This window comes from Phyllopteryx taeniolatus, chromosome 6 (genome assembly GCF_024500385.1).
Source record: "Phyllopteryx taeniolatus isolate TA_2022b chromosome 6, UOR_Ptae_1.2, whole genome shotgun sequence".
NCBI classification, from domain to species: Eukaryota; Metazoa; Chordata; class Actinopteri; order Syngnathiformes; family Syngnathidae; genus Phyllopteryx; species Phyllopteryx taeniolatus.
In genome coordinates this window covers 12,953,162-12,974,122 of record NC_084507.1, presented here as the reverse complement: position 1 = coordinate 12,974,122, position 20,961 = coordinate 12,953,162, and the positions used below count along the sequence as shown (strand labels likewise).

The 20,961-nt window shown below is 41.7% G+C and overlaps 1 protein-coding gene across 2 annotated transcripts in view; it reads right to left on the bottom strand.

Moving 5' to 3' along the window:
• adar (adenosine deaminase RNA specific) overlaps positions 1-19,057 on the bottom strand; it is a 25,200-nt gene extending 6,143 nt beyond the window's left edge. Inside the window, exons 1-13 of one of the 2 annotated variants that reach the window (XM_061776725.1) lie at positions 18,935-19,057; positions 12,697-14,193; positions 12,142-12,443; positions 11,797-11,992; positions 11,491-11,693; positions 6,739-6,874; positions 6,417-6,646; positions 1,850-2,006; positions 743-911; positions 570-663; positions 353-466; positions 136-263; positions 1-40 (exon numbers count right to left, since the gene is read on the bottom strand). The exon at positions 1-40 is cut by the window's left edge and continues 143 nt beyond it. In XM_061776725.1, the coding sequence (XP_061632709.1) occupies positions 1-40; positions 136-263; positions 353-466; positions 570-663; positions 743-911; positions 1,850-2,006; positions 6,417-6,646; positions 6,739-6,874; positions 11,491-11,693; positions 11,797-11,992; positions 12,142-12,443; positions 12,697-14,079 (3,152 nt within the window). In that variant the 5' untranslated portion in view covers positions 14,080-14,193; positions 18,935-19,057. Of the gene's footprint in view, positions 41-135; positions 264-352; positions 467-569; positions 664-742; positions 912-1,849; positions 2,007-6,416; positions 6,647-6,738; positions 6,875-11,490; positions 11,694-11,796; positions 11,993-12,141; positions 12,444-12,696; positions 14,194-17,769; positions 18,031-18,934 lie in introns of those variants that run through there. The other variant, XM_061776724.1, reaches the window with a different exon arrangement.
• Positions 19,058-20,961: the final 1,904 nt, after the last annotated feature.

The window sequence follows — 20,961 nt, the reverse complement described above, 5'->3', positions numbered from 1 at the left end:
GGCACAATGGCACTGGACTCAACCGGGATGGTTCCCTCACCTGGTAAAGACCACAACACATACACACCGACAAGGTCACACGGGTACAAAGGGTGCACACTGAAATATCATCTTTGCACGTTTTCAGCATCTCACCGTTCTCCACCTTGGTGCGCAGCTTGCCCTGCTTTGCATTCTCAAACAGAGGCTGGTGACAGCCCACTTCTTCCCCTGTCTCGCTACACGACTTGTCAAACAGAGCGCCATCCCCACACGGCGCCGTGCTTTGGATGAGAGAAAAAGAAGAATACTGGTGCATGTGACAAGATGGAAGGCAGAAGAGGAGACCAAGCGGGAAAGGGAAACATCCCACCTAATGTAGAGGTGAAAGGTGATGTCGGTTTTGATCCGCAGTTTGTTGTCCTCCACCACCTCAAATATACTGTCTGTACCTTCAAAGTGCTTCAGCAACTCACTGTACAGAAATCTGAGAGGAATACAGATTCATAAATAATGCCACGGGAGTGTGATATTGCAATAAAGAAACCATTGATTTGTTTTGTTTTTCTTAAAAAAAGATCAAGATGTACCTAACAAATCCCCTTCTGGAGATAATTTCAGCATGGCCATCATTCACAGTGTCCCCTTTAAGGCTCAGCTCCTCCCCCTTAACACAACGATTGCCTGGAAGTGAGAAAAAAAACAAAGAATCAATGTCAGAGATCACTAAATTTTGCGACGGATCAATAGTGACAGCACATACCTGTTCCCAGGCTGACGACAGTTCCCAGGCCTTCCCCCCTCCTCATGACAATGGTGGCCAGAATCTTGCGTCCCAGCAGGCTGTGCTGGATGCGCGTGGTCAGGGCATTGAAACGCTGGTGGCTTAACATGGCAATCTGGTCATGCAACGTGCTGCCACTCACAGGAAGCTAGAAAAGGGAGTTACAGGACTTCAATATGTTGTGCCCGCCTTTGCCACCAGGAGGGAGTACAGTATAACAGCCATACCAACACAAAGGAAGAAGAATCTTCTACTACTGTGAGTGACTGTGAAAATGCTGTAATATTAGCCATTTCTCGCAGAGGACAAAGAATGTATGCCTATGAGTATTCTTATATGATCTGTCTAAATGTGTTGTTCCACCATCTCTGTTCAAATATCCATTGCTGAAAGGTTTCTAAAGTCACAACTATTGACACTAAACAAGCATCTAAGTGGCGTTTTCCTTGTAAGTTAGCATTATGCTAACTCGTGAGACAGAGGCATGTAGTTTAAAATACATGTGTAATTATCTTTGGTTCATGTTTCATTTGACAGTAAATTTCAACTGGGAGTCGCATGAAACAGCTTTAAGTCTTTCAATGCAATGTTCACAAACAAACTGCTGCTTATTGTGAAGTGTGTTGAATTAACTTCACTACCTCCATACAACAGTTTGCAAAGCAAAAATAAAAAACAATAATAATTTGGCCTAATGGCAGCTCATATCTCGAAAAATTCGTGAGTCGGGTCACTCCTTTGACCCACTTCTGAGCAATCTGGAATGCTTTGCACTAGCACACTCTCTCGAACCCCCACCTTATACTTACACTATGCAGATGCCATGCCAGCTCTGTGGGTGGTGTGCATTGTGGTAATGGTGTCGACTGTGACACATGGTGGTATTAGCCATAGTAAATAAGCACCTGTTTTTCAACTAGTTTTAAATAAAATGGGCGAAAAGGAGGCATTTATTTTAGGTGAGGCCATAGCATCTCCCATTTAATTGAGACACGACAGATAAATGGTATGGTATTTTATACTGTACTGTACTGCTATGAATGACAAAAAGGTAAGTCTACATAGAAAAAATCTAAAAAAAAATACCTCAGCAGGGATCAGCTCCCCAGTGCGGGCTGCCCTCTCTGCCTCTCCAATCAGAACGCGTAGAGCAGCATCTGCCGCCTCCTGTTTCCCCTGCTTCTTGTTAGACGCGCAAACTGGCGGGAACCAGCGGCCACCCAGTTTGGCCTGATATGTGAACCTGAAAGTCAAAAAGGAAAATCATGACTTCTTTTTAGACTTTACACCGATTTTATCGGGCTGATCATTGTCGGCCGATATTTAGCATTTTATGCTGATCGGCTAATCGGCTTTAATGTCATAATTCGCCGATCCGATCAATGCCGCAAAAGACATTTACACCGCGTCGCCATCGTGCACAGTATATTTGAATCCAAAAGCTAGTTTATTTTTAGCCTTGTCACGGGTCTTTTGACGTAGTATTGGAAATATCTGACGGCCAATCAAGTTATTAAAAAAAATAAATAAACATGTCGGCGGTGTGGAACAGACAACACGTGAAGCGGATCAGACTACACGACAAATTTGCTCTTTCACAATTGCACTGTCAGACGACTGCAATAAAATCTTGTTTTCCGATACCACCGCATTATGTTTTTTACCATCATTGGATAGATAAATCTTGTCAACTCAAATGCGACCGGAAACACTCGTTACCGTGGAGACGACAACAAGAGTGGAGCACGCCGACTTTGTGTTACAAGGACAAAATGGCGAAAACCGTGTTGGTAGTCACCGGTGCTCAGGACAGGAGAGGACGTTCGTTTAAGGCTTGCTTGAGGTATGTTCACGTACTTTGAATACAATACGGCTCGCAAGCAGGCAACAAAACGTTATGTAGCCTAGCAAGCTAGTGGTAGCACGAACGGTTGGACGTAAACATGCCGCCGTTGTGTTGAATCATGCTTTAAAGTTTCGGTGTGGGTGAAGTAATCTAATTACAAATAAAGTCATTTAATTACAGTAAGTTAGCACCCATTATTTCTGTCATGTAATGTTGGTTTGACCTGACTGATTAGAATACACGAAGTGACTAGAGCAGTGATTTCCAACCTTTATTGAGCCAAGGAACATATTTTACAATTGGAAAAAAATGTCACGGAACAGCAACAAACAAAAATGTCACAAAAAGTGGATACATTAATTACTGTATGTACTTCCTGCCATCTCTTTATGCCATCTGTCACTACGCCTCACTGGCATAAATAGATGAACAAAAATACATATATATATATATATATATATATATATATATATATTGCAAATATAATTTTTTGAGCTATTAAGTACAGAAGTATATATAGTAAATGAACAGGTAATTTAAATAGACATTTCTCCATCTTGTGATCGGATCGGTGATCGCTTATGGTTTTTTTTAAACTTGATCGGTCCCAAAAATCCTGATTGTGTAAAGCCTACTTCTTTTGTTTGTTTTTGTTGTATAATTGCGCTAGAAATCAGTCCCAAAAATCCTGATTGTGTAAAGCCTACTTCTTTTGTTTGTTTTTGTTGTATAATTGCGCTAGAAACCAATTGACTCAAGAAATTAACATCACAAAGAAAAACTGTGCAGAAAAGCTAGAAAAACAGTTTCCCGCTAACGACTAAATCAGTCTGGCATGGATTACAATTGCTAACCAACTGCAAGCGACCCCGCCGCCCCAAGCAGAGAACAATAAAGAACTAGCTGACAACTTGAACATCTTCTATTGCAGATTTGAAAAGGACACTTTCACCATTCACCTTTCACTTTCACCTTCCTGCCTTGACCATCCACAAACAGGATGTGAGACGTATCTTCAAACAACAAAAGAGCAACAAAGCAGCGGGCCTAGACCTTGTGTCCCCATCCTGCCTCAAAGTCTGCGCAGACCAGCTCGCTCCAGCCTTCACACAGATCTTCAATAGATCTCTGGAACTGTGTGAAGTATCATCCTGTTTCAAATGCTCTACCATCATCCCAGTCCCCAAGAAACCTGGGGTACACCACCTTGGGGGACACACCTTCTGAGGAAACACAGCCTGCCACAGGAACTGTTGAGGCAGTTCGACACAGCATTCATCGAAACAGTCCTGTGTTCATCCATCACAGTCTGGTTTGGTTCTGCCACAAAAAAGGACAAACTCCAGCTGCAATGGACAATCAAGACTGGCGAAAAAATTGTCGGTACCGCCCTACCCACCTTTGAGGATTTGCATGCTGCCAGAAGACAAGAGTATGCAAAATCCCTCCACATCCTGGTCACCACCTCTTCCAGCTCCCTCCCTCAGGTAAGCGCGATCGAACAATGCAAACTAAAGCCAGCAGACATTCAAACAGCTTCTTCTCGCTTGCCATTAGCTCCTTAAACAGTTAACTTACTTGGATAATTTATAATTCCATTGTAACATGCTGCCAATTTTTTCTTGAGATTGTTGTCACATCTCTGTCGGGCCACTTCTACATTTATTCATGCACTCACTGTAGTAGTCTCGTCACTCCACTATTTTCATATCTTTTTTTTTTTACCAATACTGGCCACTCATGTGCTTCAGAAGTCTCTGCACCATTTGTACAATTGTCACTGTTTCAGATTATTGCACTACTTGTCACGTTAAACTGCTTACACTTCTTGAAGTCTCTGCACCATTTGCAAAATTGTCACTGTACCAGATTATCGCTGTATTAGACATCCCAAACTGCTCTAAATTGCTAGGTCTCTGCATCATTTAGACAATTGTCGAAAAAATATATATAAAAAAAAAAAATTGTATCAGCATTACCGGTAACCTTTCATTTCTCAGTGACTCTTCGCACTGGTCTTTATGTTTTCATGTCGCAAAAGTATTTTTTGTCAAATGGCTGTCTGTTGTCGTACTAGAGCGGCACCAACTACCGGAACCAAATTCCTCGTGGTTTTTTTTACATACTTGGCAAATAAAGATTATTCTGAATCTGATAACAGTGTAGCGGACATGCCACGCAAAAGATTCCACCCGGCACCCCAGCCTCGCACTACTGCCGCTCCCCGCCAAGGTAGACGTTAACTCCAGAGTCACACGCAGACTCTAAACGGATTAACACAATAAACTATCTTCAACAAGACACAGACATTTGCTTTAACATGCCGACGCGAAGTGAATCACGTCTGCCTGGGACTTCAAAGTTAAGACCCAAGGATGCTGGATTCGCCCCCGGACGCCAAGTTAATTAACTCCCCGCCAGTCGAAGAATTAGACGCCTCCACCCTGCTGAGTGCTGCTACTTGGGAGTTGGAACAGGCAACAGCGACACCCATGGGCGACGGAACGACACTACAGACATGGGTTCATAAGACTGGGAGTCAAATGAAATGTCTCACCCCACGCCACAAATGTCACATGAAAATAGTGATGTTCTCCACACCACATAACATTTGAAACATTTATTACAGGTATGAAAGAGGATGAGCGTGGACCAATGCAGGGTGAGGAAAATGGTCCAAAACATTTTATTCCACTGGTTTTAAACCAATAATCCTAGAATGCAAAAATAACACCAAAAGGCAGTCCAGCCCCTCGGTGTTCGCGAAGGTGGTAAAAAAGGAGGGGGTAGGGGGATAAAGCCCCCCCCCCCCGTTTGAACTGCTCTGGCCATAAAAGCGGCCGGAGCTGGGAAAAGTTGAGAGGTTTTTGGAGTCTTGGTCTTTTTGGTCACCCCGACCAACTCGCCCACGACCGCGCCAGGCAGGACGCCCACCTCACCCGAGGTGGCAAGGACACATCGGACGATCCCCGGCTGCAGCTTCCAGCAAACGCTCCGAGCCACCCTGCTTGGGGGGCCCGAACCCAGTCTGAGGGAACAGAGGCGGACGCAACGCGCCCGCTCCGAACGTCACCCGAGAGACGTCCTGCCTGAAAACTCGTTGGCCTCCTGCTCCTCCTGTTTTTCCATTCCTCCCTTCCATCGAATCCACCCGTTCCCAGTTCCCAGTGCTGACTGGACCGGCCGAACACTCGGGGGCCTGACTCGCCTGCCTCAAACGTGTTCCAGATACGCAAGTCCAACATTGCGGTCTACTAAAAGTACGGATTAGTGTCTATTTGGGTTTATATTAATGAGACCAAGAGTCCTCAGCTATATGCATTCACTACACGCCCATTCTGCTCATCTCACGTCACAAATCCCTTCCTTTGCCAATGTTCGTAGATACCTTGTTTCTTTTGTGTTTGTCTGTCTTTTATCCTGTAGAAACCCCTTTTCATTATTAGATTTTCTATAAAATTCACCACTTGCATTGATTATGTGTGTGTTTGGGCTCAGAACAAAACCTCTAGAAAATCTAGAACTCAAAGTTCTCTAGAATGTAGCCACCTTCTGATAAGAGACTGATTAAAAAGGTTTGTCGTCATTTCGCCTCAAGTTGAACTTGTAAAAATATGACGTGGTGCCCCTCATATCTATCAAATATCTTAATTTATAACGCTGTAATTTAAAATTACGATAACCCGGAAGTGACGCAGGCGCCGCTTCCAACTCATCGTTTTCTTCAAAATTACGCACAATTTGATGTCCCCCAATAAATGCTACAACAGACAGAAAGACAGACAGATATGGGAATCTAACTCATACTTGGGCTCGTGCGCCGACCCAGACTGGCCCACCAGGCGGATCTCAGCAGCAAATCCTCTGGCCCTGGCATACTCTAGAAGCCCTGACACGGCGTTGTTGTTCAGGTGGTTAATGAGATCCCCGACCCCGGCCTCATGGGCTGCTCGCAACTCGTCAGCTGTCAGAGGTGGCAGAGAGGGGCAAGTCCCACAACTATCACTATCACTAGAGGAGCCGAGGGGCAACTGGGGCTGCAGGGAGATAAGGGGAAAACGTTATAGAACAGACAAGAAAAGCAAGACAATAAAACCTCAAGACGTTTGCTCATCTTGTCCCTCCTCACCTTGTTGAGCTGGAGCCTTCCGTCAGCCATCAATTCTTTGACAGCCTCCTCAGCTGCCAGCTGGCGCGCTGCCTTTTTGCTTGGAGCTGAGGCCTCCGCAAACAAATTCTCTCCAACCTTCACTCTGTACATGAACCTGAGGACAAGACATACAGTGAGAGGTGGCTGACGGTGAGTTTGGTATCTGACTTCTAAATATGACATCACACTTCACATTTGTATGTGAGGATTTTAACTTACTACTTAATAATACAACTATAATTATTGTTACAATGAGAAAAGCAAGTGGTGTAGTCATTAATGCATGGCTTGTGACAAATTCAGAAAACACAAGTTTGTTGTGTGTCCTGGTCAACTGACTATGAAACCAAAACTAGAAATAGGGGCTATAAGAGTCAACTGACACAGACCAGGCAGAACAGTATGCTCCTGCGGAAAAAGAATGGGATTAGATAATGGACCTTCTGACAAGCGTGAGATGGGGCAACACCACATTCAAAAGTGAAAATGAACATTTGAATCGGCGTTCTTTATAACCAGTATCAATATCAAGCCTATGAACTAAAAGGCAGTATGTGTGGAACTAACCCACTTGACTTAATATTCATTATTGTTTCAAATAAAAGAAAAGCAAATTTATTTATATAGCGCATTTCATACACAAGGTAACTCAATGTGCTTTACATGAGTAAAACACTTAAAAACAAAAGAAAAAAACTGCTTATAAACATTTAAAACAAAGAAAAAAGTACAACTAAAACAACGTACAGTGCAAAAAATATTTTAAAGTGGAAATGCTCTCAAAAGCTTGAGAAAAAAAACAAGAGTTTTTAACCTGGACTTAAAAACATTCACACTCGAATCCATGTACGCCTCGTGTCGCCTTATCTTTTGTTCCTCCGATTGTTTGAGAACAAGTTAATCTTTTTATCCTTCAGCCGTGTCAACAAGGCCAATGTTTTCTTTTCGGGCCGCTGAATGACGTACACAGTAAAAAAATGTTGGCAGACAACAACTTGTCCATGTTGTCCATTTAGACAAAAAATATCTGCCAAGTAAAGATGTCTACGTGCGCAGAAAACGTAAAAATTGTCAATGAAACTCACGGATAGTGCAGTACACACTTCCTTGAGCCACTTATTCCATTGACTGAAATGTTCATCTCCAAAACGTACAAGTGGGAGAGGTTCACTTCTGAAAACCGAACATTGCACTTTTGTTAGGAGCTCAATGAAATCTCGCTTCAGTACCTCTGATTGCTGCTTGACAACATCCAAGGCACCTCTGTGTATAATGACAGTTTTCACAGTTGGGGTCTCATTAGTGATCTTCAGGATTTTTTAGTGATAAAGACACCATGTCATTGGTAAAACACAGTACTTTGGTGTTCTTCTCACTGCAAAAACATTTCACATCCTTGACAGCTCCATCTCCAACTATTAACGTTTGGTGTGTCATTTTTTTATTTTTTTTATGATGTAATCTCATACCTTTCAGTGGTTATGGGGATTGAGCATTCTTGGCCAGGGTCTTGTAAAATTTGCTTAAATCTATTTTTAAGTCTGATTGATGTCAGTGTTTTGCACTGACTCGCATCCTTTTTTTTTCTTGCCCTTCGCTGTAGCGACCGTCCACGGCCACTCACTCGGGGTTGAAGCACACAACACAGGCCAGCCGGATTCCTTGGTAATCTGCTGGTGTTGTGTCCTTCCTTTTAGATTCTGTCCCATATATTTGGGCTTTGCTCCCAGTAAATTCCAGGGAGAACTGCTGGATGATTCATTACAGTTTCCACAGTCCAGATCCGTCCTCTTTGTTGACCTAAGTGGCTGTCTGTTAGCGCACTTCTGCTCACCATTTTGAGACATCAGTAGAGTGGTTTCATTCCCCAACTGTCCATTTACATCCAAATACATTTCAAGACAGTGGATTTTTGTTTCCAGGATTGACATCCTCTGGTAGCAGTCCGTGATAGTCCTCAGTGGAAAAGGGAGGCATCCTGATTGCTGGTCTTGTTGCTAATACCAGGATTGTGCTAATTAGCAGGCCACACTCACGTAATGGTGAGGGGGTATCAGAAAATATTGGAATATGGTAACAAGTGACTGTATCTACATAAAAAGTACAGTCCCACAGGTTTAAAAATATCCAGGAGTCGCTGATTCTAATTTTTTGGGGGGGAGAAGAAAAACAAGCTTATCAGCAAGAAAATTGTTTAAATATAGTATTAAAATAGTTATTTGCGATTGTTTTATCACGTCAAATGGTTTATATGTGCAGGTTTTAACTTGACTTCCTGGTTTAAGCATGTAGCCTTTTATTTTGAAGGGTACGCAACGGAACTCAGCATTTTGGCACAAAAAAATAACTTCACACAACACCGGTAAAAACATTTTTAAAGGAGACTTTTAAAGGAGTAATGGATGGAACCAAATGCTCTGTAAAACATTGATTCCTTTACCTACCCACCGATGAGACACAAGGTTAGTGTTTGTGATACTGTGAGAGGCTTTTGTGAATTTTATCCCAATTTGTCGTGATGTAAAGTTGTCAGTTTGACCTTTGTTGAGGTTTTAGCTCAATGTTAAGCTTGTAATGCGACTGTTTCCACTTTCTTTCCAGTATGGTAAAGTAATTTACAGTGGTTACGTAAAGTATTCCGACTCAGATTTTTCACTCTTTGTTATATTGCACCCATTTGCTAAAATAATTTAAGTAAATTTGTTCCGCCTCAATGTACGCACTGCACCCCATTTTGACAGAAAAAAAAAACAGAAGTTGAAATTTTTGCAGATTTATTAAAAAAGAAAAACTGAAACATCACACAGCCATAAGTATTCAGACCCTTTGCTGTGACACATATTTAACTCGAGTGCTGTCCATTTCTTCTGATCATCCTTGAGATGGTTCTACACCTTCATTGGAGTCCAGATGTGCTTGATTATACTGATTGGACTTGATTTGGAAAGCCACACACCTATCTATATAAGACCTTACAGCTCACAGTCCAAATGAGAATCAAGGTCAAAGGAACTACCTGAAGAGCTCAGAGACAGAATTGTGGCAAGGCACAGATCTGGCCAAGGTTACAAAAAAAAATATTTTGCACTTAAGGTTATTAAGAGCACAGTAGCCTCCATAAATCTTAAATGGAAGATGTTTGGGACGACCAGAACCTTTCCAAGAGCTGGCCGTCTGGCCAAACTAAGCAATCGGGGGAAAAGAGCCTTGGTGAGAAAGGTGAAGAAGAACGCAAAGATCACTGTGGCTGAGCTCCAGAGATGAAGTTGGGAGATGGGAGAAAGTTCTAGAAAGTCAACCATCACTGCCCACCAGTTGGGGCTTTATGGCAGAGTGGCCAGAAGGAACCCTCTCCCCAGTGCAAGACACATGAAAGCCTGCATGGAGTTTGCTTAAAAAAAAAATGAATAAAAAAAAACACCTGAAGGAGTCCAAGATGGTGAGAAATAAGATTCGCTGGTCTGATGAGACCAAGATAGAACCTTTTGGCCTTAATTCCAAGCGGTATGTGTGGAGAAAACCAGGCACTGCTCATCACCTGTCCAATACAATCCAAACAGTGAAGCACGGTGATGGCAGCATCTTGTTGTGGGGGTGTTTTTCAGTTTCAGAGACAGGATGACTGGTTGTAATTGAAGGAAAGATGAATGCAGCCAAGTACAGGGATATCCTCGGCGAAAACCTCCAGAGTGCTCAGGACCTCAGACTGGGCCAAAGGTTCACCTTCCAACAAGACCGTGACCCTAAGCACAGAGCGAAAATAACAAAGGAGTGTCTTCAGAACAACTCCATGACTGTTCTTGAATGGGCCAGCCAGAGCCCTGACTTAAATCTAATTGAGCATCTCTGGAGAGACCTGAAAATGGCTGACCACCAACGTTCACTATCCAACCTGACTGAACTGGAGAGGATCTGCAAGGAGGAATGGCAGAGGATCCCTAAATCCAGGAATGAAAAACATTCCCAAAAAGACTCATGGCTGTGTATTAGCTCAAAAGGGTGCTTCTACTAAATACTGAGCAAATGGTCTGAATACTTATGGCTGTGTGATATTTCAGTTTTTCTTTTTTCATCTGCAAAAAAATCAACAATTCAGTTTTTTCTGTCAATATGGGTTGCTGTGTGTTCATTGAGGAAAAACAATGAACTGAAAAGATTTTAGCAAATGGCTGCAATATAACAGTGAAAACTTGAAGGGGGTCTGAGTACTTTCCGTACCTACTGTATATTTTATTTGTGTGTCTGTCATCAGCTCTTTAATTGGTTTGAAGACTAAAATAAACGCTAAAAACCATCAGTGCAAGAATGCAACCCACCGTTTAACCTGGTAGCTTCCTCAATGTTGGCATAGACATATTTTATTGTATCACTCACCCAACTGACTTAAAAAATTCTAAATTTGTACTGGCCCAAGCGGGCCAGTTTCTATATGTAGGTGGTGACCCGACACAGCGGCGTAGTGGCCCAAGTGCACAGTTAATAAGGAACCCTCCCTAAAATTTTAGAAATAAAGAGGCCCTTTGTATTAAAGGTTAAATGTCTTCAACAAACAAGAACAGTCAAGTTGCCTTGATTCACCCTTTACGGATTATCATGACCTGGATGAGTGAGAATCTTCACAGAAACAAAAAATTGGGGTTGGTCCTATTCACCACGAAGTCAATATTTGAAGGACAGTTCGGGAAGCATTGACAATAAAAAGCCAACAGCTGGTAGCAAAGTAGTAAGTACCTTGGGTCATGTGGTGGACCAGCTTGGCCAGTGATAATAAATTCAATGGGATTCCCACTGCGCTGGCTGTATTCCATCAGGACGGACACGGGATTCTTGCCCCCAGGGAGTGAGCGGGACAGTGGCTGGTGAGGTCCCTCAGGCATCCCCATCACTTCTACAGTACCTGCTCCAAAAACACCCCCTGAGCCCTCAATGGTGCCCTGAAAATAACAGATATTCATTCCTGTATTGTTATTACTGAAACCTAAATCTGACCAATTGCGTGATTCTTTAAGCATCCTGTCCATTTCGGTCAAAACTTACACCAGAGTTGGAAAGAATCTCCATTGTTTGGTTTATACCGGCAGTACTTCCTTCATTCCCGCTACTTGCACCTCCCTGCATTTCGCCAAAGAGAACCAGCAAGGTGGCGGCAGCAGCGTCTTTCTTTGCGACCTTCTTTGCGGAGGCTTCAGCAACTGGAAACAGTCTCCCATTTAGCATAACCTGCATGCGGAATCTAGCAGACGAAGCATAAATACGAGTACAAATAAGGCGCCATACAATTCAGGACGCTAGCAATAAACGTTCATCAAGACCTATGATTATTCTGTAAATGCAGCATAAAGATCAATTAAAGCTTTATAGTTATGAGCTTTTGGGACAAACCTGGGGTCATGGGAGGGTCCCGACTGGTCGAGGAGTATGAACTCACAACTCTGGCCCAGATATTGGGCGTACTCCATTAGGCCGCTCACAGGATTCTTCAGACGAACTTCTTGCAATTTTGCCCAAAGGTTCTGTGCTGGCGGGGCAGCCAGAGACACAGCAACAGTTCCAACCGGGTTGCCGTTATCAGCAGTTGCTCTCTCTGAATCGGTCTGTTTGCGAATGGCATTTAGGTATTCTGGGATATCGTCGCAAGCCCACTGTCCTTCGACAGATGGGGGTTGAACCGTGGTAGGAGACAGCTGACAGTAACACAAAAATAGCAATTGAAATTAAGGAGTACTGTGCTTCACACTTTTGTCTCTTATTGCTTGCTTAAAAGAAAAGTAGAACATTTTGGTCAACATTTGACTGGTTCAGTAATCGATCAGAACAGCATTTAGGTGCAACTTTCAAACATTGTTCTATAGTGGAAGAGAAAATATCATCCAAAGTCAATTTACATTACCCCCTATTGAGAAACAAATAAAAGGTAAACATCAGAACAGAACCTACCACTTCAGTCTTTGGTATCCAACTTTCGTCAAATGGCAGTGGCTCAAGTTCTGACATTGGTTCAGGCAGTAAGACAGTAGCAGTTTCTGCCATCTGACTGCTCTTCATGGCTTTAAGGGTCCTCATCATCCTCTCTTTGCGATGGGCTGAGAGCTCCCAGGTGAACGGATTGACGTCTCGGTTCATCACAACTTCACCTTTCTTCTCCAGGGCATACAGGGTGGAACTGACCTGGTTGGAACTCCTCAAGCCCATGTTTTTGGCTAGCACAAGAGCAGTTACCGGAGCTAAATCCAGGAGGCGCCGCAAGACGAGCTGCTTTTGATCTGACATTGTGAAACGGTGTTGCAGACTTTGTCCTGATGAGTGAGATTCTTCTGAGACAGATGACTCAGAAGAAGAGCAGTTATACTGTGTTTCTGTGTCAGACTCTTCTTCTAGATCTGTTTTTCTCTCTAACTTGACTTCAAGTGGTTTGGGGTTCCCTGAAAGATACTTTTGATGTTCCTCGCCCTTGATAGGTTTTATGTATAAAGTCCACTTTGGAGGGAAAAGTCCTTGCTTGGAGACTTTCTGCAAACGCTCCAGTGAGTAGAGAGCTTGGTTGACTATCTTTTTGGGAAGATGTAATTTTTTGCCTAACAATTTTGCCGAGACACTTTTGCTTGGTTTTAAACTCCTGTGCACCTGGTCCTGTATTTCTGGAGTGAGAGTGATGATACTCTGTCTACTTGTAACACATGAAGTAGGAAGTCTGCCAAAACTTCTGTCTTCACTGTTGGGTTTCTTTTGGTAGAGGGACAAGCTCTGAAAACTGTCACAGAGAGCCTCCGCTGGTATGCTCCATTCACTGTTGGAGCTTTGGTATCTACTTTTCACCTGTTTTTTATTTAAGTGTCCAGCAAAACTGGGGGCCTGGTTGTAATAACCTCGAGCCCAGTGGGGCTTTGGATGTCTGCTATAACCAGATTGCACCTGGACTGAGGAATTAGTTGAATGACCAGGATTTTGGGGACTGAATTTGAACTGCTGCGCCTCAGCGTTCTGTCCTCTCAAAAACTGGACCTGTAGGTACTGAAAGGAATTGTGGACAGGTAAGGGTTCACAACTCTGAGTATATGAGCGTGGGTTAAGGATGGGAGGTTTCTTAGAAGGGTTTGGTATGGGTGCGGCAGAGCGGCTAACGGGAGATGGAGGCTGTGTGGATGCTAAAGGACAGACAGGTCTGTTGTAGAAATTTGGAAATGGCTGCTGGAGCTGCGGCCCGCTTCTTGGGAAGGAAGCGGATGAGCCAGATCTTTCGTAATACTCCTTTTCCTGGAGATAGGGCGGTGGGTGCCGTTGGTACTGTTCTTTGTAAGGCCCTCCTCTACCTCTGCTCATATCGCAGGGGTCGAGAAACAAGGGGGCCGAAGCGGCTGGATGTGCAGAGTCTATACAAATGTACACCTACCAACAGCAAATCCCGAAGGTCAATGGAGGATAGAGTAAGTACACCTAAGAAGACAAAGACAATCACAGGAGTCCATTAGAAATAGATGAAAGGCAAATCAAAGAAGAAGCTATTTCCAGGTAAGAGCCTGTTGGTGACCCTTCAACCTGACATGATCAAGTGTCTCTGAATAATGTGGTGCACCGCATCGACTCTACAATATCAATACCACCTCAGGGGCCATTCTACAGAAATTCCTACCCTGTGATCTGAAACCTATATCAGTATCAATGGGGAAAAATAATGAAAATTGACACCATAGCTGCTGTTGTACGCATCATGAGAATTATAACCTTGTCAGTCAACGAAGCTATTGCAAGGTGACATACAGTCTCAGTCCCAGTCCCACTGATATCTAATCCCTAGATAAAAGGACGGTGATGAATAATTTAGATCTTGTGGCTATTCAGTTTTATTTCGAGTCTTACAATTTGTTTGATTGATGTAAATTTAACAGAGTAATGTGACACGGTGGGAGACAAAGTCACCCATCGATGAACATGCCTAAGAAACGGCATCAATAACCTTGCATCCACTCGCAACACTGAACACGTACGTGCTGTACATGACTATAGTAACTTTATATTTATACAACAACAATAGATAGCTCTACAGCACAAGATTATGTCAGAAGTGACACTCATATTTATATATGCAATACTGACAACAACGAAACACCAAATACTGAGCCAGGTTTCCTCCAGTCAGCATAGCTGACCTGTCACATAGATGTGAGCTTTCTGCCAAAAACATTGGTCCATCACTGTAGTTTGGGCTGATATGGATAGAAGCCTGGGGACAAATGGGGATGGTGCTGACAAGGACAGTCAAGCTTGGGAGAATTTTCAGAACTCACTTGCCTTGCCCTCGATTATCACCATGTTCATTTTGTACAATTTATATTTCACTTTATCAGTTTGGAATGAGTCAGTGGGTTTGTAAATTTGGTTTGTACCCAACCTGATTTGGTTTTGGTAATTCGAATGAACAGAAAATTTGCCATAGTAAATCACGTGATTTCTCAAACCTGTCAGCTACAGCACATCAGCAAAAAGCCAAATGGACCTTTAAGTCAATGACTGACACATTCACCAGGTGTGCCAAGGATAATTATCCAAACTCACTCAACTGGTCAAAACATAATTATTTGGAAAAAATAAGGTATCTGTGTTAATCTATCTATGCCAGCAACATATTGTGACATTGGCAGACCAATTAACTGCTCTTCTTCAGAAGGTGGCAGCAAACTTCACAATGTTTCACAATAAGCAGCTTGACAGATGGTTGACAAATCTTCAAAAAAAGAGCCCAAGGTGTTTATTACAACTCCCAGTTGAAGTTTACTGTCAAACTAAAGATAAAACAAAGAATTACACGTAGCGTAATTAACCTAAAGCCCCGCTTAGCATAACTATTTATTCTTATTAAAAATCATGTTACAATTTTTAGATGGTGTTTTTTTTTTGTCAAGTGATAGCATTTCCATGGTGGTATGTCATGAAATTTTCAAATGTAAATTACGTGCCTTGGCTCAATAAATGTCACGAAACACTGCAGTAGAGTATATGTTGAATTGCCCATTGAGCAATACTAATTACTGCAGTACAATTAAAATAAATGTGATCTTCAGTTCTAGATAACTTGCCATGCATATACATACATATATATATATATATATATATCACATATATTTATGTATACATATATATTATTATTATATTTATTTATATATATGTATACATACGCATGCATACGTATACATACGCATACACAAATACACACACACACACACATTTATAGATATACAACCCCAATTCCAATTAAGTTGGGACGTTGTGTTAGGCCATGAAATAAACCTACAAACAATAATTTTGTACTTTACAGTAATATGGGTGCATATGGCCTCAAAAAAAAAAAAAAAAAGGAAGTGCTTCAATGTAATGGACAATCGGCTATATGGGACAACCCCCGTCCTTGAGAGCCACCTCATCTACACGCACCATCAGCACCGGGGCGCCCCAAGGTTGTGCCCTCTCTCTGCCGCTCTTCTCTCTCTGCACGAACGACTGCACCTCAACGCACCCAGCTGTCAAATCCCCAAAGTTTGCAGATGACACCACAGTCATCAGCCTCATCAAAGACGGTGACGAGTCTGCGTATCGACAGGAAGTGGAGCGGCTGGAGCTGTGGTGCGGCCGACACAACCTGGAGCTGAGCACGCTCAAGACTGTAGAGATAATTGTGGACTTCAGGAGGCATCCTTCGCCACAGCTGCCCCCTCACGCTGTCCTTGTGTCAACCGTCGAGACTTTCAAGTTCCTGGGAATTACAGTCTCTCAGGAACTGAAGTAGGAGCTCAACATCAACTCTATCCTCAAAAAGGCCCAGCAGAGGATGTACTTCCTGCGGTTTCTGAGGAAGCACGGCCTGCCACAGGAGCTGTTGAGGCAGTTCTACACATCGAATCAGTCCTGTGTTCTTACATTACAGTCTGGTTTGGTGCGGCTACACATTAGGACAAACTCCGACTGCAACGGACAACAAAAACTGCTGAAAATCTTGTCAGTACCCCCCTACCAACCCTTGAGGACTTGCACGCTCCCAGAACTAAGACAAGAGCATGCAAAATCCACTTGGACTTGGACTCCACATCCTGGTCACCAGCTCTTCCAGCTCCTTCCCTCAGGTCGGCGCTACCAAACAATGCAAAGTAAAACTAGCAAACATTCCAATAGCTTCTTCCCTCTTGCCATTAACTTCTTACAACAGTTAACTTACAAATCCATTGCAACATGCTGCCAATGTTTTTGTCTTGAGTTTGTTGTCACATTTGTCAGGCCAATTATACATTACTCGTGCACTCACTGTAGTAGTCTCGCCACGCTGCACTATTTGCATATCTGTTGTTGGCCTATACTGGCCACTTATTTGCCTGAGTAGCATCTGCACCATTTGCACAATCGACATTGTCCCAGATTATCACACTACGCGTCTCTTTAAACTGCATACATTTCTTGAAGTCTCGGTTCCCTTTACACAATGGTCATTGCACCGGACTATTGCTCTATTAGTCATTGGAACCGCTTTAATTGCTAGGAGGACTCTGCACCGTTTTGCACAATTTTCTAATATATATATATATATATATATGTGTATGTATGTATGTATAAAGAAATTGTACCGGCATTACCAGATTACTAGCAACCTTTTATTGCTCAGTGACTGTTCTTCTAAATGTCTATGTCTCAAAAGTATTCTCTGTCAATTGACTGTCTGTTGTCGTACTAGAGCGGCTCCAACTAGCGGAGACAAATTCCTTGTGTTGTTTTGACATACTTGCCAAAATAAAGATTATTCTGATTCTGATTAGTCCCTTCTATTGAGGTTCCGCTGTACATAAGAACTCTCAACAGACAATTTGACCATCCAGAATGAATTGAATAAAAGTTTTTTTTTTTTTTCAATTGCAATCCAAGCAGTGCAGAAATAAAAGCTAAACGTTTTTGTTTGTTGCAAAATACTTTTTCAAAGTGTCTGATAATAAGATCAGGAATTATGTTTGCAAATCTTGTCAACCTCACCTTGTTGTTGGAAGTGCGATGCAAACGATAGGTTAAAACGAGTGTTGAAAAGTTGAAAATAACACGCAAATCCACGCGTGTGTTCTCCAGGTGAAACAATACGATTTTTGTTTTAGTCACGGATGCAAGGCTGCTTCTTCCACGTGCGGACTTGTTTTTCCAAAAAGAAAATGAGTGATGCTGCAAGTACTTTAGAAACACAATGTCTAAACTGATTTCACGAGCAAAATCCACGAGACTCATGCAACGGCCATCAGACTAACTCAGTTTCGATTTCATTTCTTGAGAAAAGATTAACATTCACTTGTGTCATGTGACCGGAAAACAAACTAGCAACGACTGACTGATGCTGTGTGGTTGCTAGCAGTTAAACGAAAAACGTCCTAAATTTCCTTTGTAAAGGCAAAGTGTATGAGTATGCGTTGTAGTGATATTTGGGTAGAACGTAAAGGTCACAAAAAAAAAAAACACACTCCTGACAGCAAAATCACATTGTGGTGTCAATCACAAAATCGATTCAAACGCAAACCTCAGCCAAGGCACCATAACAGCCTCGATTATTATCAATCTAATTTGAATGACAGTCCATATTAAACACAAAAAAATGCACAACTCATCCACAGTTTCTAGATACATATTTTACACGTGCACGTTTTACTTAGCTATTATAGCACGTGTTCCATAAAGTATGAGATTAATAAACGACGTGCGATTGAACTCGGTGTATGTTTGAGACGTTAACAGACATCGATCGATGCGCCAACAAATAAGTCATTCAGAAGTGCTAACATTACAGAGCTTTTTTGTTTTTGGGCCACTTTGAGGTAGTGAGACAAAAGGCGGTGGGGGGGGGGGGGGGGGGGTGCACATGTCCTGATTAAAAAAGCAGGGTTTTAAATTACTGTTCGTATCTCAGACGCACACGGAGCAGTGTTTAAGATTTTATTCTGTTTGAAGCGAAAATGAATTCTCAAGTGCGAAGCGGCGATAGTTCCCTTTCAAGCTAACTGTAGCTAGCCCGGTTAGCTCCTACAACGCACTGCCACTGCACCACTTCTAAACAACCGCCTGACGCACACACCATTCATTGGCCTCATTACCCACAGTTTTTCTTCCAACAAACTCTCAAAATAATTTAATAACACCGCAAAATCCCACCTCTTACCTCGACTCACGGTGTGTAATCGCCGTTGACTCTGGCAAAAGCGTATTGCGGAGATGGAAACAATCTCCAAAAAAAAAAAAGAAAAAAAAAATCAGGGAATGTTGACGCAATCACCATGCGACCACACGGTTGACGAGGTTCCGCTTGAAGATGGCGTCACTACTCAAGGTTACTTAAAAAAATCTTTATTAAACATAATTACACATTTGACAGTAAACGTCACATTAAATATCCATTAAAACTGCAAATTTAGAACACAAAGTCCCCAGTGGGACATGAACCACATGATCAATAAAAGAAAAAAAAGAAAGAAAACTAAGAAAGGAGAAAAAAAACATTCCTTTTTGTAACGTACAAATTACAACATGCACTCAAAATAATTTCGACCTTCATATTTTGGCAGGTACTGATCGATTGTAGATATAATTCCTTCTAAGTCCTTCTAAACAACTGGAAAAAAAGCGATTTGCGATTCACAAATTTACATTTATGAATTTAAAATTTTGTTAATATAATTGGAAGATTTATTACTAACTTTTTCATTGACATATTTGTTACTCTTTACAAAGAAATAAAAATAATTCTCATATAACAATACAAGATTTTCATTAAGTTTATCACAGATAAATCTTGCTACATCCTTTCTGAGTTTCATAGTGAGCTCACAATGCCAGAAAAGATGTGCTACAGATTCAGGAAAACTGAGCAAAATTAGCAATTAATATCAATATCATCTTTAAACGTTTTCATAAAATGCTTTACAGGATAAATCTTGTGTAGATTTCTTTATGAAACATCCCTTATTTTGTTGGTAATAAAAACAAAAAAAAAACTCTGGGCCACTAACCAAACTTTAGACCAAGGTATATTTTTATGAAGATAGTTCCAATATGTAATAACATAAGGTTTTGTAGAAAACTCACTGTGAAACAATTAATGGATGGCTCCATTATCATTCGCACGTGAGAATGAAAAACAGATTTTCCCTCAAGGGGTGGTTACAGGAATTGTAACAGACACAACAATATCAAGGTTATGCTATTTCGGCCATTAAAAAAAAAAAAAAAGAAGATAATTTGAATGAATGAATCCATACAGTACATATATAAATACATATCAAGTTCTAAATATACACCATGATTAGATAATGTCGATCCAAGACAGACAAACAAAACATGTTTGGAATTAATTACTTGATTGGTTAACTACCAATCAATCAATCAAAACCTATTATTTAACCAGAAACTATTGAAACTATTTTCACCATTGAAAAAGAGACATTTTTCAATAGTGATCTGACCAAGAAGGCTGACCTCAATTCACGTTATAACAATAAAAAAATAAGCAATCTATAAATAAAGAACACACTACACATAAAAACATAAAAGTACAGAACATAAAAGAACATTAAAGTACATAGTACAATTACAAACACAAAACTGTTGATAGACTACCATCCACCCAGAATGGAAAGCAGTTAATACTAAGCAAATGTACCTACATAATGTAAGCAAAACAAAACAGCAGTCGAGCACATCAAAACAAGCATTAAAAATGTATATTGAAAGCCATATCAAATTTATAACAAATAAAACATGCTCTTTGTTACACTAGAAAATGAAAATAATGGCGTCGGTTTAGAAAATATTTTCGTAATTACTTCAGAGATGCAGAAACTTCTGTAAGCAATTTCTAATTCCTAGTTGCTGTTCACCTCCCAGCGCAGTGATATCAACTCTTTTGGCATTAAACATCCTTAACTGAGAAAATACAGTCTTTTGGTAGTCATGATAGCAGACAAAGAAAAAGATCCAGGGGAAGTTTGGTTCTGCAAACAGGTGATTATGGCCCTCTTTCTGTCGCAAGCGAACAGGTCTGCGGATGATTCAGTCAACATGGGACTGCACTTCATCCTAGAACACCTCGACAGTGCAGGGACCTACGCGAGGATCCTGTTCGTGGACTTCAGCTCAGCGTTCAACACCATCATCCCTGAACTCCTTTCATCCAAGCTTCTCCAGCTCAGC